The 13230-nt window shown below is 40.5% G+C and overlaps 1 protein-coding gene across 6 annotated transcripts in view; it reads right to left on the bottom strand.

The window, feature by feature from the left end:
* The window catches only part of CLCN3 (chloride voltage-gated channel 3), a 77146-nt gene that overhangs the window by 6995 nt on the left and 56921 nt on the right, over positions 1 to 13230 (bottom strand). For all 6 annotated transcript variants that reach the window (XM_075421711.1, XM_075421710.1, XM_075421713.1 and 3 more), the window contains 6 exons: positions 12586 to 12792; positions 10267 to 10347; positions 8524 to 9069; positions 3866 to 4052; positions 2128 to 2526; positions 214 to 430 (listed from right to left, as the gene is read on the bottom strand). In XM_075421711.1, coding sequence (XP_075277826.1) covers positions 214 to 430; positions 2128 to 2526; positions 3866 to 4052; positions 8524 to 9069; positions 10267 to 10347; positions 12586 to 12792 — 1637 coding nt within the window. The remainder of the gene's footprint in view (positions 1 to 213; positions 431 to 2127; positions 2527 to 3865; positions 4053 to 8523; positions 9070 to 10266; positions 10348 to 12585; positions 12793 to 13230) is intronic.

Genomic DNA, 13230 nt, shown 5'->3' with positions numbered 1-13230 from the left:
TTACTTGGAATACAAGGGAAGAGTAAGAATTTAAGAGAGGTGCCACAGCACAGCACCATCTTAACGAACACTTTAGGGCCCTCAGCTGCAGTACCAAACTTAGGGGTTCCAATACCACGATCCTGGAATACATCCTGGTTCAAATACTCTGATCCTGGAAGTGAAAATCCCTGTATCTACAGAAATGAACAGCACTGCTGCCACTTTACTCACCCATTGTGTGTTACAAGGCACTGCCTCAGGCCCAGCTTCCGGAAAATATCCACCACTATTTCCATTGGTGTGTGGTCTGTCACGGTGAAAGGGCTCATATCAAGTATGCTTCTAAGCTTCAAAGGTCGAGGGCTTTCCGCTGGAAGCGATGGGGTGTGCTGGGCAAAACAGACCCTGGAACTGCCAACAATCCCTTCCTGCTTCTTTCTAGCACTTTCTTTAAGAAAAAGAGGGGGCGGGGGAACAGCAGAGAAGGAAGAATTTACATTCTTGGAGTAGGATAATCTAGTGCAAACAGACAGATCAATTGACACTACCAGACACTGATGCTGTTCTCCAGATGCTGATATTCTGACACATGCGCTATCTGGACGTGTTTCCATAGCCACTGCTTTATCCCAAAGTACTGGTGCAGAAATCACAAACGCCATCTACAATACAGCTTTAGCTGTTCTTTGGCTACTACCTTTCTCACTCCAGTAAATAACTTTTATTTACTATAAAGAGGTGGAAAGACTTGAAAACTGACAGACAGGAAGCACACGGTCAGCTGCTGAAAAAACTGTCAAGGGGAACGCCAATCGCAATTGACAGCTCCCCTGTCATGATTCCAGTGGCTGTAATTATTCTTGGTTTGAAATCGAAGAACTCATTTCTGATCACTCTGAAAACGCTGCATTCTTGTTCATAATGAATTTATTTAGCACTATGTGAAATGGATCCTCTTCCTTTTCGTGTCTCCATCACCTTGGTGACATCAGCACTCCTCCTCCCTGTACCCTGAACTATTTCACACGACAACTCTATTAAGGCAGCCAAAATCCAAGACTAAGCAACTTGCACTGTGCACTCTCAGCAGCTGAAACGAGTCTTACCTGTGAAAGTGTATTATCAGAAGAATGTTCTGCTCTTCCCCCATATACTCTTAAATAAATGCAAACTTAAACCAGTATGATGTCAATAATAATTTCCAAGCTTTGGACATTCCTATACATCCTACATAGTGTAATACCATAGCATGCACAGTATAAAGACCACACGTGAAAGTTTTACTGAAGAAAACAGTGTTGTGTTCACAAAACATTTTTTTAAAAGTTCCAGGACTTTCTCAAGTGCCTTTGTTAAAGAGATACTTGTCAATGTACAATCTTATGAATTACGGGGAAAAAAAAAAGTAATTTAAGATGCAACTTCCATCCTTGGTTGCATCCGCCAAATGTTACAGTTTAGTAACATTTTGTTACATAAGAATGATTTTTTTCCTTTGGTTCTGATAGTATTCTCAAAATCCACGGAATTTTTCTGGTCAGTGCACAAAGCATTGTCACAAGTATCCCACAAGTTCTAATACTCGCCCAGAGAAAGAGGGACCAAAAGGGGCTTGCATGCTTATGTGCCCAGGGCCAAATTTCCCATTACACAAACAAACTGAAAAACAGAAACCTAAAAAAATTAATATTTCACTTACATCTTTGTAACACAGTCTTAGTTGTTATAACACCAGTAAATAACATACTCTCAGAGAGAAGTATGATACACATTTAAATTTAAAAATGACTTGGACGGTAATTCTCACAGAATCCTGCTGTTCTAAAATGAGAATTACTTGATTTTGAAGAAGAACGTTAACGTAGCATCATGTGAGGAGAAGAGATACTAGCAAAAGCCTCAAAATAAACACAAATACCAGACTAGATGACATTTTGGCCTACTTCAGTATGACGACTCTTGTTTTTACGACAACGAGATTGGCATTTTCTCCATTTCAGAGCCTACTAGTGAAGTTAATCATATACTTCAGTAAATGAACAGACAGCTTGTGCAAGTCTAGAAACACAGAGAGTAAATTCTGGTTTAAGCTATGATAGCATTTAAATTAGCATATATAATCATGCAATACTGGAAGATAATTACCTATTGCAATAGTTAAATCTCTTCTTAGAGCAAAGCCCACTAGTCTCTGGGATTCTTTTGACATAATTACAGGAAAGCCATTATAGCTGGTTTCATTGATCAAGTTTTCTATGTCTTCGACTGTCATATTATCCTGCGTCAGAACCGCTAAAGGTGGATCGCTTCTTCGAGGTCTCATAACATCAGCAGCCAGTGTTGTGTGAGTGAATTCCTCCTTTGCGTCCAAGAAAGGGTATCCGTTCAGTCGGATGTGTGCCTCGTAGATGCCTTCCCTACCAAAGGCATCTCCGACCCACTTACTGGTCATGACTGCAGCCATGAGGGGCACAATATATTCCAGCCCTCCTGTTAGCTCAAAGACAATAACCACCAGGGACACAGTCATCCTTGTCACACCACCTGCAAGAAAAACGGTGCCCAGTAACATGCTAGTGTCGGGTAATAATGAATTTAGAATTTCCTGCCTTCCTGTTGAGAACTACAAACGTAACTTTGCCATTGAAGGTCATCCCACAGACATCATTCTGTGTAGTGCAAACAGAAGCACACAGGAAAAATTAACACAAAACTTTTAGAAGTAAAAGCAAGCTTTAGGAAAAATGCCTAGAAAATCAGGGAACAAAGGGATTTGAAAAATATGTACAGTTCTTTCACGTAAACTAAGAATAAAACTATGTATTTCTCCTTACCATACCTAGGTTAAAAATACTGAGAAATGCAAGGCAATCCAGGAAGAATCTGGAAAAAGAATGGGACTAACGCAGAGAAGTCAGAGGCAGCAATTCAACTGCTATGTTGTCCAAAGGATTAGGAATTTAATGCTGTTACTGAACCATAAAAGCTAAAGAGAACTCTGAGCTGCTGAAAAGAAATCTCTCTCTCGGAAAACGGGAGAAGACAGGCATTTTATTCCTCTTTTGCTAGTATGCAAGGTATTTTTTCTGCCAAGGTTTCTGATGCCACATCTTCATTCAGTAAAAGAATATGATCTTCCTTTCAATGCATTCAAAAGTTCAAGTTGATCTACTAAAAGACAAAACAATCTCTCCAAAACCTAAATTTGTAACACTGGTTTATTTGGTCGCTCAAATGCACTCTTCCTTAAGGAAAAGGTCGACTTTTTTTTGCAGAATCTGTACTAATAAATTTTAAGTTTAATTTCTAAGGCAATGAAGTCATAACCTAGGCCAAGACAAGACCTTCAAAAAACCTCTCCTAGTTTAGGTGCTCAGCTTCCCATGAGTTTGTAAATCAGGCTTGTTAAAAATACCTCAAGCTGGACTCCTCAAATCATTAGACACTTCTGTAACTTTTGTTTGGATTATGAATTTCAAGAGTATTTTCTGCAATTCCTGTAGATGTGGCAGCTGATCACATCACCTCCTTGTAATAATTTCAACAGTACTTGACTCTGCAAATCCCCTACGAAATACATTTCATGAAACTCATTTTTCTGACTGATGTAGTAATGACACCTCTTGATACCAAAAAGAGAAAGCAAGCACTACTATTTAAATTCTTCTGTTTCTCATCAATTCAAATTTCATATTATTCCTCGGAGCACAAGGAACTGATGGTCCTGTGTAGAGATGCGAGTGTATTATTCTGAAGAGAGAGAAGTCTATATAAAAAGGTGTTCCAAAACGGCATGCATTTATATCTCCTTTCATTTTTTAATTATTATTTTGGCAACATACAGGAAATCAGATACTTATTTACTTTGTTGTATTTTATTTACCTAAGCACGCAGCAGCACCGACCATGGCGTAAAGGCCAGGAGTAATACAGTCAGCTCCAACTTCACACCACTCCTTGAAAATGAACCAGTCATGATGGTAGTAGGCCAGCTGCTCCACTGCAATTCCTACAATCCTTCCTGCTATTGCTCCGATTGCCATACTAGGTATGAACAACCCAGATGGAACCTGCAACAAAACCAGAGGAGCTGCTGTCACGCTCATGGGAACATACCTGATGCATCGTTTTACAAGTGGGTTGGGGTTTTTTTGTGCCAAAAGACACGCAAATGCAAAATTGTCAGGTTAAAACCATGTCAATTGACCTTGCAAGGTTAGTAAAACTTAACACAATGCTACTGATACCTCTGATCAACCTGGTCAGCTGAATCAATTTTATGAGCACGTTTGTTTATATTTTACTGTATTCAAGAGCAAATCTGTCACCAATACAGGACCACGCACTAGCGCCAACACGATTCTTACCATATGTGTCTCCAACCTGAGCTGCACTACCAGTACTGAAGTTTTCCTTACTATTTTCCCATCTCCCTTATTACTTCATGTTCCTCTGAGTCAACATTCACTTACTAAACAAGCTTTGCACATAGGACTGCCTTCCCAAAAGGCTATGAATTAGACAGCAAATTAAATAGGTGATTTTTAAAAGAAACTTTGCTTACTATATTGCAGTTTCACATCCAAAGTAGTGTATACAGAATGCTAAATACACCGAGAGAGAAAAAGGCAGTATAACTCCCATTGCAAAAAGCAGGTAACACATTACCATAAAAAAAAAAATCCTACTGTAATTTTGAATTGTTTTTGTTATTAACTAAAAACTGAAAAGGCCACACAGCCTTGTCACATCAAGAGGGCTCACTAAAATATTATTGCAAGTCTTGCTTTTTCAGCAGCTTCGTAAGGAGTGAGGGCTCGTCTGAGAAACTGCTGTGGTTTATCTTTTCTCCTCCTGAGGAAGCTAATCTTCTTTCCAAAAAACATGGCGGTGTCTAAATGTCTCATTAAATTGGAAATGCCGTCTGCTTCTCCTCACAGCAGCTGCTGGTATCAAAATATTTTATACTGTGACTGAGGTACAGATCTGACTACAAAGAAGTAGTAAAATTTTTGCTTTTTGTCTACATGCACCTAAAGCCATCTTGTCAAAATAACTTCATTAAAAAATTGCACTCCTGGTGTAACAGGACACAATTTATTTTTTTACCACTGTACAGCTGTGAAATTTAAGTATCGTGCAATTCCAAACTATACATTTTGCCATGGAATCCAACAGCTGGGGCAGAACTGTATTTCAGAATCTATTGTTATTATATTGCCAATATTTATGGTTGCAAAGATGATTTCTAACAGACAAACCAAGGACAAACAAACACAGCAAACTCTGTGTTTGAAAGCCAGCATCACAGGTTTTGGGGAAGAACTTTACTAATCCTCCATTCCCATCCTGCATTACCTAGTATTTCAGTGTTGACAGAGGTAACTCTCCAATGCTAGCATGTCAGTGTAATATCCAAATTGTGCATTTATACCACTGTCATTTCCCACAATTACCTACAGAACACATCTAAACCTCTTCCTAATTGTTAAAACCCAAGCTTTTTCTTGAGTGGAATTCTTGAGTGTACAGTGTTCTTGAGTGAACTGCTCTTGAGTGAACAGTTCAACAGTGCCCCGAAAAAAAAAAAGGCAGATATAAAAGTAATTGAATAAATCTCTGAAACTGCCTAAGATTCTAGTCTGCCACAGCAGTATGCCACAGGAATTCAGCCTCCACAGGGAAATTATATCCAAATTGTTTCTGGGCCTTTGTTAACATAACGTTTTTATGCATCTGGCTCCTTCTCTTCTTTCCCTCACATGTGGATAATGGCTACAAGTGTAACTGTAATTACGATTTTACAGCTGCATTTGTTTGCATAAGCCTCTGAATCACAAGTCACAAAGTTGAAAGGAACCTTCACTGAGAAGGAGCAAGGGAAAAAAATCAGGTTCTACCTCATCTCAGCTTTCTTCTCCAGTGCATGCCAGCCTAATTCAAGTCATACTACAGAGGAAAAGATTTATTCTGTGGCACACGAATCATCATTGAAACTAGCAAGGAATTGAGATATGGGTGCAACTTTCCACTTCTTTGTCAGTGCAGTTGCACATCGCTCAGGGTCTGAGGCAAAACTGTAATCCCACCCCAAATGCTGATCATCAGTGTTTAGACACAGTAACGAGCCTACTGATAATAAGCAGTACAGTGTCATCTAAGATCACGTATACCGCGTCCTTCCAGGTTGTTTTGCTCCAGTCTTGTTGCCCTCTTGGTGCTTCTTTATCTCTGCAGCTTGGTGCATCAGCCCTCCCAAGGCTGAGCTGTCCAAATAACATTATTTAGGAGTCTCTCTATCTTAGAGCTTTGCTTTCCCCCCCAAAACAGCCGGTCAAGTTTGTCTAAGTAGCGTTATTTAGGAGCCTCTTTATCTTAGCTTTCCTGTCTTCTCAAAACAACAAGGATCTACTTTAGTTTAATAACAATCACTCTGGTAAGTGGAAATTTTACATTTATGGGTATCATTACAAAAGCCTGAAAGAGAAAAAAAAAAAACCAAAAAACCGAAACAAACCGCTGCCAGATCAACTTCCTGGTGATCCTTGCTCAGGGCAGCCAGAGCAGCAAGAACCGCTGTGCCCCACCAGCAGCAGCTTGGCCGCTTTGCTCACCGCACAGGAGAACAGCTCCTGTGTCTGCACATGGCTACAGCTCCAGGAACGGGCCTGGGCACCCCAGGGCATTCTGAATCATGACTTAAATCACAAAGCTGTCGTCTTTTTTTTTTTTATATAATTTTGAATTTTCTCCTGCTTTCATAGAATTAAGGCTTCAAATGCAAATAAATGTAACATTAAAGTGACATCCCATTCTCCAGATCTGCAGATACTGGGTGACATTCTCACCAGCCCTATCATAGAATGCTTTGGGTTGGAAGGGACCTTTAGAGGTCACACCCAGCCCAACCCCCCTGCAGTGAGCAGGGACCATCTTCAACTAGAGCAGGCTGCTCAGAGCCCCGTCCAACCTGGCCTACAAAGCGACAGAGAAATGTACATAGCACAGTCCCATCAACAACAGCAGCATGACTCCTTGCCTGTTGGCAAAGTGATAAATATATTCTTACAACTTCACAAAAATATTTCCACCACATTGCAGATGCTGAAGTTATGAGAGAATGAACTAAAACCAAATGAACCATAAGCTCTACCCTTCTGTAATCTAGTGAATCTAACACACACAGTGCGATCCTGCGGTGACAAACCCATGAGAAAGCGCCAGATGCACAGGAACACATGAACGGTCGGATGTGTAATGCTTAGAAGGGCTGGGCCCCAGGTATCAGTGAAATACAGTAAGTGAATACAACAGATTGGAGTGGTCATGTTATCGAATAATGTCTGAAATGAAGACTAGCATTTAAAATACACGCCACAGATTTCTCTTATCCATCAACCAGTATACAGAAATTAACTTCAAATAACAGACGGCAACATCTTCTAAAATATCAGCACGTGAGAAACACAACATGATCTCATTCTATCAATTACAGAATGCCAGAATGGTTGAGGTTGGACGTGACCACTCCAGATCGTCTCGTGCAATGCCTCTGCTCAAGCAGGCTCAACTACAGCGGGTTGCCCAGGATTGCATCCAGCCAGGTTTCAAGTATCTCCAACAATGGAGACTCCACAAGTTCTCTGGACAACCTATTCCAGCATTCAACCACCCTCAAGGTAAAGAAGTGTTTTCTTATGCATGCAGTTACATGGGACAGCAATGTAGACTGAAAATTTAAAGCCAGCTTGAACACAAATCCTGCTTAGTGAACATTCTACAATACGTTTGTGTGAAGACACATTTGATAATGATGCAGTTGCAAAGAACTATGAAGACAGCCTGGCAAGACAGAAAATTATGAAGGCCTGACAGTTGTCAGTCATTCAGAAAACAGCCACAGGTTGGAGAGAAGCTGAAGAGAGCTCCAAAACAGGTTTACAAAATGATCAGGAAAGACAAAAATGATGCTGCTTTGTAATGGAGAAGAAATTCCCGTTACAGTTACATGAACAAAGCCTGCTCTCCAGTCGTGACATGCAATACTGGAAATTTCAGGGAAGAAATCATCATTGGCTCCCTTTGACAGTCTGCAGTAATTACATTTATGGGATAAATGCAGAGAGGGGATTAAAGAAATAAACCTACAAGTTGTTCTAGAGGTACAGTCTTTTCTTCTTCCATGTAACAGCACTGGGGAACATGAGTGGTCACGTCTGAACTCAGTCAAACCCAGCTCTTGGAAATGTCAGAATCATTCTTACTGCTGAATCAGGCCCATACAAACAGCCATCCATCCACACAGTTACCGTTGCCTGCTAAACTTAGCACGTGTTTCTATTCAGCTGAATTGAATTTAACTTAATGTTGTTTTCTACAAGACTTGCTTATTAATCAACAGTAAAAAAACTTTTTTTTTGAAGGAACTACACATGAAAAAAACTCTTATCAACAAAACTGCTGGCTCTGAGAGATGGAAAATGAGAAAGGCAGTAATGAAATAATCACAGCAGATGATGCACCCACTGCATTCACACTTACCTTGATACCAAAGGTGAAGACTGTCATGATTATTTTAAATATGAGTGCTAAACACAACTGCCATATAGCTGAATAGACTCCAGTGCCTGCTGGACGGTCAGGAATATCATCTACTATTTTGCTTGCATTCATATCATTTCTGTAGTCGCAGAGGGAGGAGGATTCTAATGGCCCACAGTCTGTGAAGAGCTCTTTAATAAGCTCACTGGTGTTTAGCCTTGTATATGGATTAGGAAATGCAATGACAGCTGTTATTGCTGCAACAATAATAACCTCCAGCACAGGGTACTTCCCAAATTTTGTAGATTTGCGTCGACGACACCACGCAATGTTTGCTCGGATGAAAAATGCTCCCCAGAGCCCACCAAATACTCCCAGAAGAATAAAAGGAAGCAGTTCAAAAAGGTACCAAGGAGTGTGATATTCCACATAAAAAAGAACTAGGCGGCTATTACCAAAAGGATTGATGGACCTTAAAACAAATGCAGCTACTAAAGCAGCAAAAAATGATCTCCATAAAGTCTTCAGTGGGAAATAGTAACTGACCTGTAAAAGGCAACAGATGAGAATTATTAGTGATTCAATTAAAAATACTGGAAAGACTGGTTTATGCACGTGTTACAGTGCTGCTGCTCACATGGTATATGCGAGAAAAAGTACCCTTGCATTATCAGCATTATTCCCATCACTTGGAGCACTGGCACTCCAGCACACACTACATTTTTAAGAAGCTCTACAGCACTTCGTACTTAGATCAGTTTTAAAGTCCATACTACATCAGTACTGAAACCACTGCTGTTTTAAGACTGTTAGGAACTAATACATAGTAATTTATGTTTAAAAGCTTCTCTAAGTATCTCTTTCTAGCATTCATAAGAACCAGACTGTGTACTAGCTGCTCTCTCAGATTTCCTGCCAATACTGTTTCATCTCCATTCAACCTACACTGCAAGGTTTGTGGCAGCTGTGTTATTCTGAAGTATGGTTAAAACATAAACAAAAAAACCATCCTGAAAACAGAACATACAATTTCATACTTAAGCCCCACATAGCCCGAATCAAATTTCAGGAGAGTTTTCTTCTGAGCCTTCCTGGAATTTTTTTGGCAACAAAGGAATTCCTCAAAATCCCCTACTGATACAGCAAAATTAGACATGAGAGAATATTTTGCTTCCTTTTGTCAATTCAGAGATTTTTAGATTTTTAGTTTTCTTCAAAAACATTAATGATTTAAATAACATTCTTATGTATTTTGAAAACAACTAATGAAAACTAATTTAATACAAAAATTTCTTGGAGAAGAGAGTTTGGTTGCCTTGGAGGTCAGTTTTATAGCGTATCTGCCTTTTTAATAATTAATGTATTCAATTGTGTTTAGTGTCTGAAACTTTAAGAAAAGTCATGTTTAGAGACTTGTTTCACAAAATTGTCAAATAGATTTCTAGAGTCTCTTTCAAAATGAAAAAAGAGCCTGATACTTTTTTTTTTTTTAGAATACACTCCTAGAGTGAAAAACTGTTGTATCTCTGTCCGTACATAAACCATAATTATCAACTGACTCAGCCCTTCTCCAGAAAAAATATAACTGAGAATAAAGCAAAGCTGACATTCATCCAAAGAAAAGAAAAAAATAATTTCCTTCATAGGAAAGACTCCACAGCTTAAAGGAGTCTGAGATTATTCATGCTAGATTTTTTTTTTTTTTTTATAATATCTATCCTTCAGTGCCATCTCTTGACATACCTCCTCTAGACTGAAAAGGACTCCACCAATTGGGGCACCAAAGGCTACCGATACTCCTGCTGCTGAAGCAGCTGACAACACCTGGAAAAGAACAATGGTGAGGGGTTTTTTTTCAGTCTGTGATACGCTTTAAACACGAAGAACGGAATCTCACTACAATTATCAGTTTCTTCTATGTTTCTACCAAGGACACACAGACTTGCTAACAGAAAAGCACCACGTAAGTGTGTCAGAATGCTCATAAGATGTGGCCAGTGGCCACAGCAGCCACCGACCAGGTACTAGTCACAACAAGGCCAAAGGCGCTGCTCAAAGGCTCCCAAGAAAGCACCCAAAGGAGTCTACGCTTCAGTGTGAAACTGCTGGTATCTCATTTTCAAGAAATTGTAGTGATCTTTCTCTGTGCTAGACGTATGTGGTGGAGAAGTCCACCAATTATTCAAAGGACAAAAATCACTGACAGACTACACAGCCTTTGTATGAGCCCTGGAGATCCGTGCTCAGTAGTCCTCAAGCAAAAACTTGCAAAAACATCTGAGGTGTACGGAGATTAAGGGACAGACTAAAAGGAACTGAAGCAGCTGCTGGTCCTATAGCATCACGGATGAATTATGTTTGATAATATAAAAAAGATGGTTAAAGTGCATGCTAATTGTAACAATATTGAACCAATTCCTTGCAAGAACACTGACCCGCAGGTAGTAGCCCTTACACACCTGTGGAAGAACACACACAGAAACTCAAAGAATTATTACATTATTCTGAGATAAGCAGCTAAACCACAGGTAAGTTAAATGATTTAAGCATACACAGGTTTGCAATAGGAAATGAACCCAAATTTCCCATCTTCTGCAGCCTCTTTCTAACAGTACAGAAGCTGAGCCCGAGTACTGAAAGCACAACTGGGATGACACTCTTTTTGATTTTACAATACGAAAATTTTATTGAATTAATGTTAAATCTTGCTACTCTCTATGACTATACGTGCTTTCATTAGCATGTCTCTGTCTGTTGGGTTTACCTGACAATGTTTTGGTGGCAGGGGGGCTTCAGGGGTGGATTTTGTGAGAAGACACCAGAGGCTGCCCCTACCTCCAACAGAGCCAGTGCCAGCCGGCTCCAAAATGGACCCGTTGCTGCCCAAAGGCAAGCCTGTCAGCGACGCTGGTGGTGCCACTGTGGTAAGATACTTAAGAAATGGTAAAAAACACTGCTCAGCAGCTGTGAGAGAGACAGCAAGAAAAATGTGAGACAAACAGCTCTGCAGGCACCAAGGCTGATGAGGAAGGAGAGGAAGGAGGTACTCAGGCACCGGCACAGAGATTCCCCTGCAGCCCCTGGAGCAGACCATGGTGAGGCAGGCTGTGCCCCTGCAGCCCACAGAGGACAGTGGCAGAGCATATCTCCACCTGCAGCCCATGGAAGGGACCCCACTTCAGAGCAGGTGGATGTGCCCTGAAGGACGCTGCAGCCTGTGGAGAGCCCACGCCGCAGCAGTCCGATCCCGATGGACTGCACTCCACAGAAAGCACCCCGGCTGAAGGGGTTCTCCTGTTGGTGGGACCCCACGCTGGAGCAGGGGAAGAGCACGAGGAGGAGGGAGAGGCAGAGACAAAGAGTTACAAACTGACCGCAGCCCCCACTCCCCATCCCCTTTTGCCGCTTTGGGATAGAAGTGTCAGGAGTGAAGTAGAGCTTGGGAAGATGAGAGAGTGGGGGCAAGGTGTATTTAGTTTTGTTTTCCTCATTGTCCTCTTCTGTTATTACTTGGCAATAAAGCCATCTCCCTCAAGCCTAGTCGGTTTTGCCTGTGATGGTAACTGGCGGCTGATCTTCCTGTCCTTATCTTGGCCTACAAGTTTTTCATCTTATTTTCTCCTGCTGTCTTGCTGAGGAGGGGTCAGAGAGTGGCTTGGTGGCCACCAAGGGTAGCCCACCACACTCTCACTAACAACCACAACTGAAATACAGCAGAAACACTGTTGTCACCAACCCTTCTCCAGAAATACTTTGTTCATGGGTTCAAAAGTCCTCACAACTGAAGACACTCATCAATTACCAAAATGTAGGCCCAAAAACAGCAAGAATTTAATTAAAATCAAATGGTCTTTGAGGTGGGAGAAACACAGACTTACTCCAACATGGAAACAATTCACCTTGGAGAATGCTAGGAGTAATACATTGTTCTTCACACACTAAGTAACACTGATAATCCAAACTTCAACACTGTCCAAGAGAACAAGTATCATTTTTTTGAACATGTCGCTGTAAATGCATGGATATTCAACACATTCTAGAAATACTTCTACAATAACTCACCTCTCTTTTTTTAGCTTCATTTGTGCTGTACTTTGGAAAGAGGTAGGAAAAAATATTCCCACAGCAGCAGGCAACATGTACCAAGGGACCCTCTTTTCCTAAACTCAAACCTGACGCGACAGCCAAGACTAAAGTAATTGTTTTTATCATCAAAGTCCATTTCCCCAAGTAACCTCTGATGATGAAGCCACTCAAAATAGTTTTTATCTGAAAGAAAAAATAGTATCTGTTATTGCATTCTTTCTTCAGCAAATAATTAATTCTATCATCATTGTAGCTGCATGACTTCAAAAACAGCCTTTTCAAATTACTAACTTTATCACACTTTACAACATGTGCTGCTTAGATGGCTACACTGAGTCCGTTTGGTTGCCAGAGGCTTTCTACATGCAACTTACTCTTAAAACACCGAACAATAACATACAACAACATTATCAATTACACTCAGTAGAAAATTAATCTGCAGGAGCTTCTAAGACTACATTCATTGGTTTATGACGTAAATGATCAAGTGAAAGTCAGAAAACTCCTGAAGGAAAAATAAACCTGCAAAAGCTATACTCAAGGTCATCTATCCTAGCACTATCACATTTGCAGCAATTTTACCCTTCTGTTTTCCTCCTATGTTTTACCATCTCTACGTAA

This window comes from Opisthocomus hoazin, chromosome 5 (genome assembly GCF_030867145.1).
Source record: "Opisthocomus hoazin isolate bOpiHoa1 chromosome 5, bOpiHoa1.hap1, whole genome shotgun sequence".
Taxonomy (NCBI): Eukaryota; Metazoa; Chordata; class Aves; order Opisthocomiformes; family Opisthocomidae; genus Opisthocomus; species Opisthocomus hoazin.
This window is presented reverse-complemented; position numbering and strand designations above follow the sequence as displayed.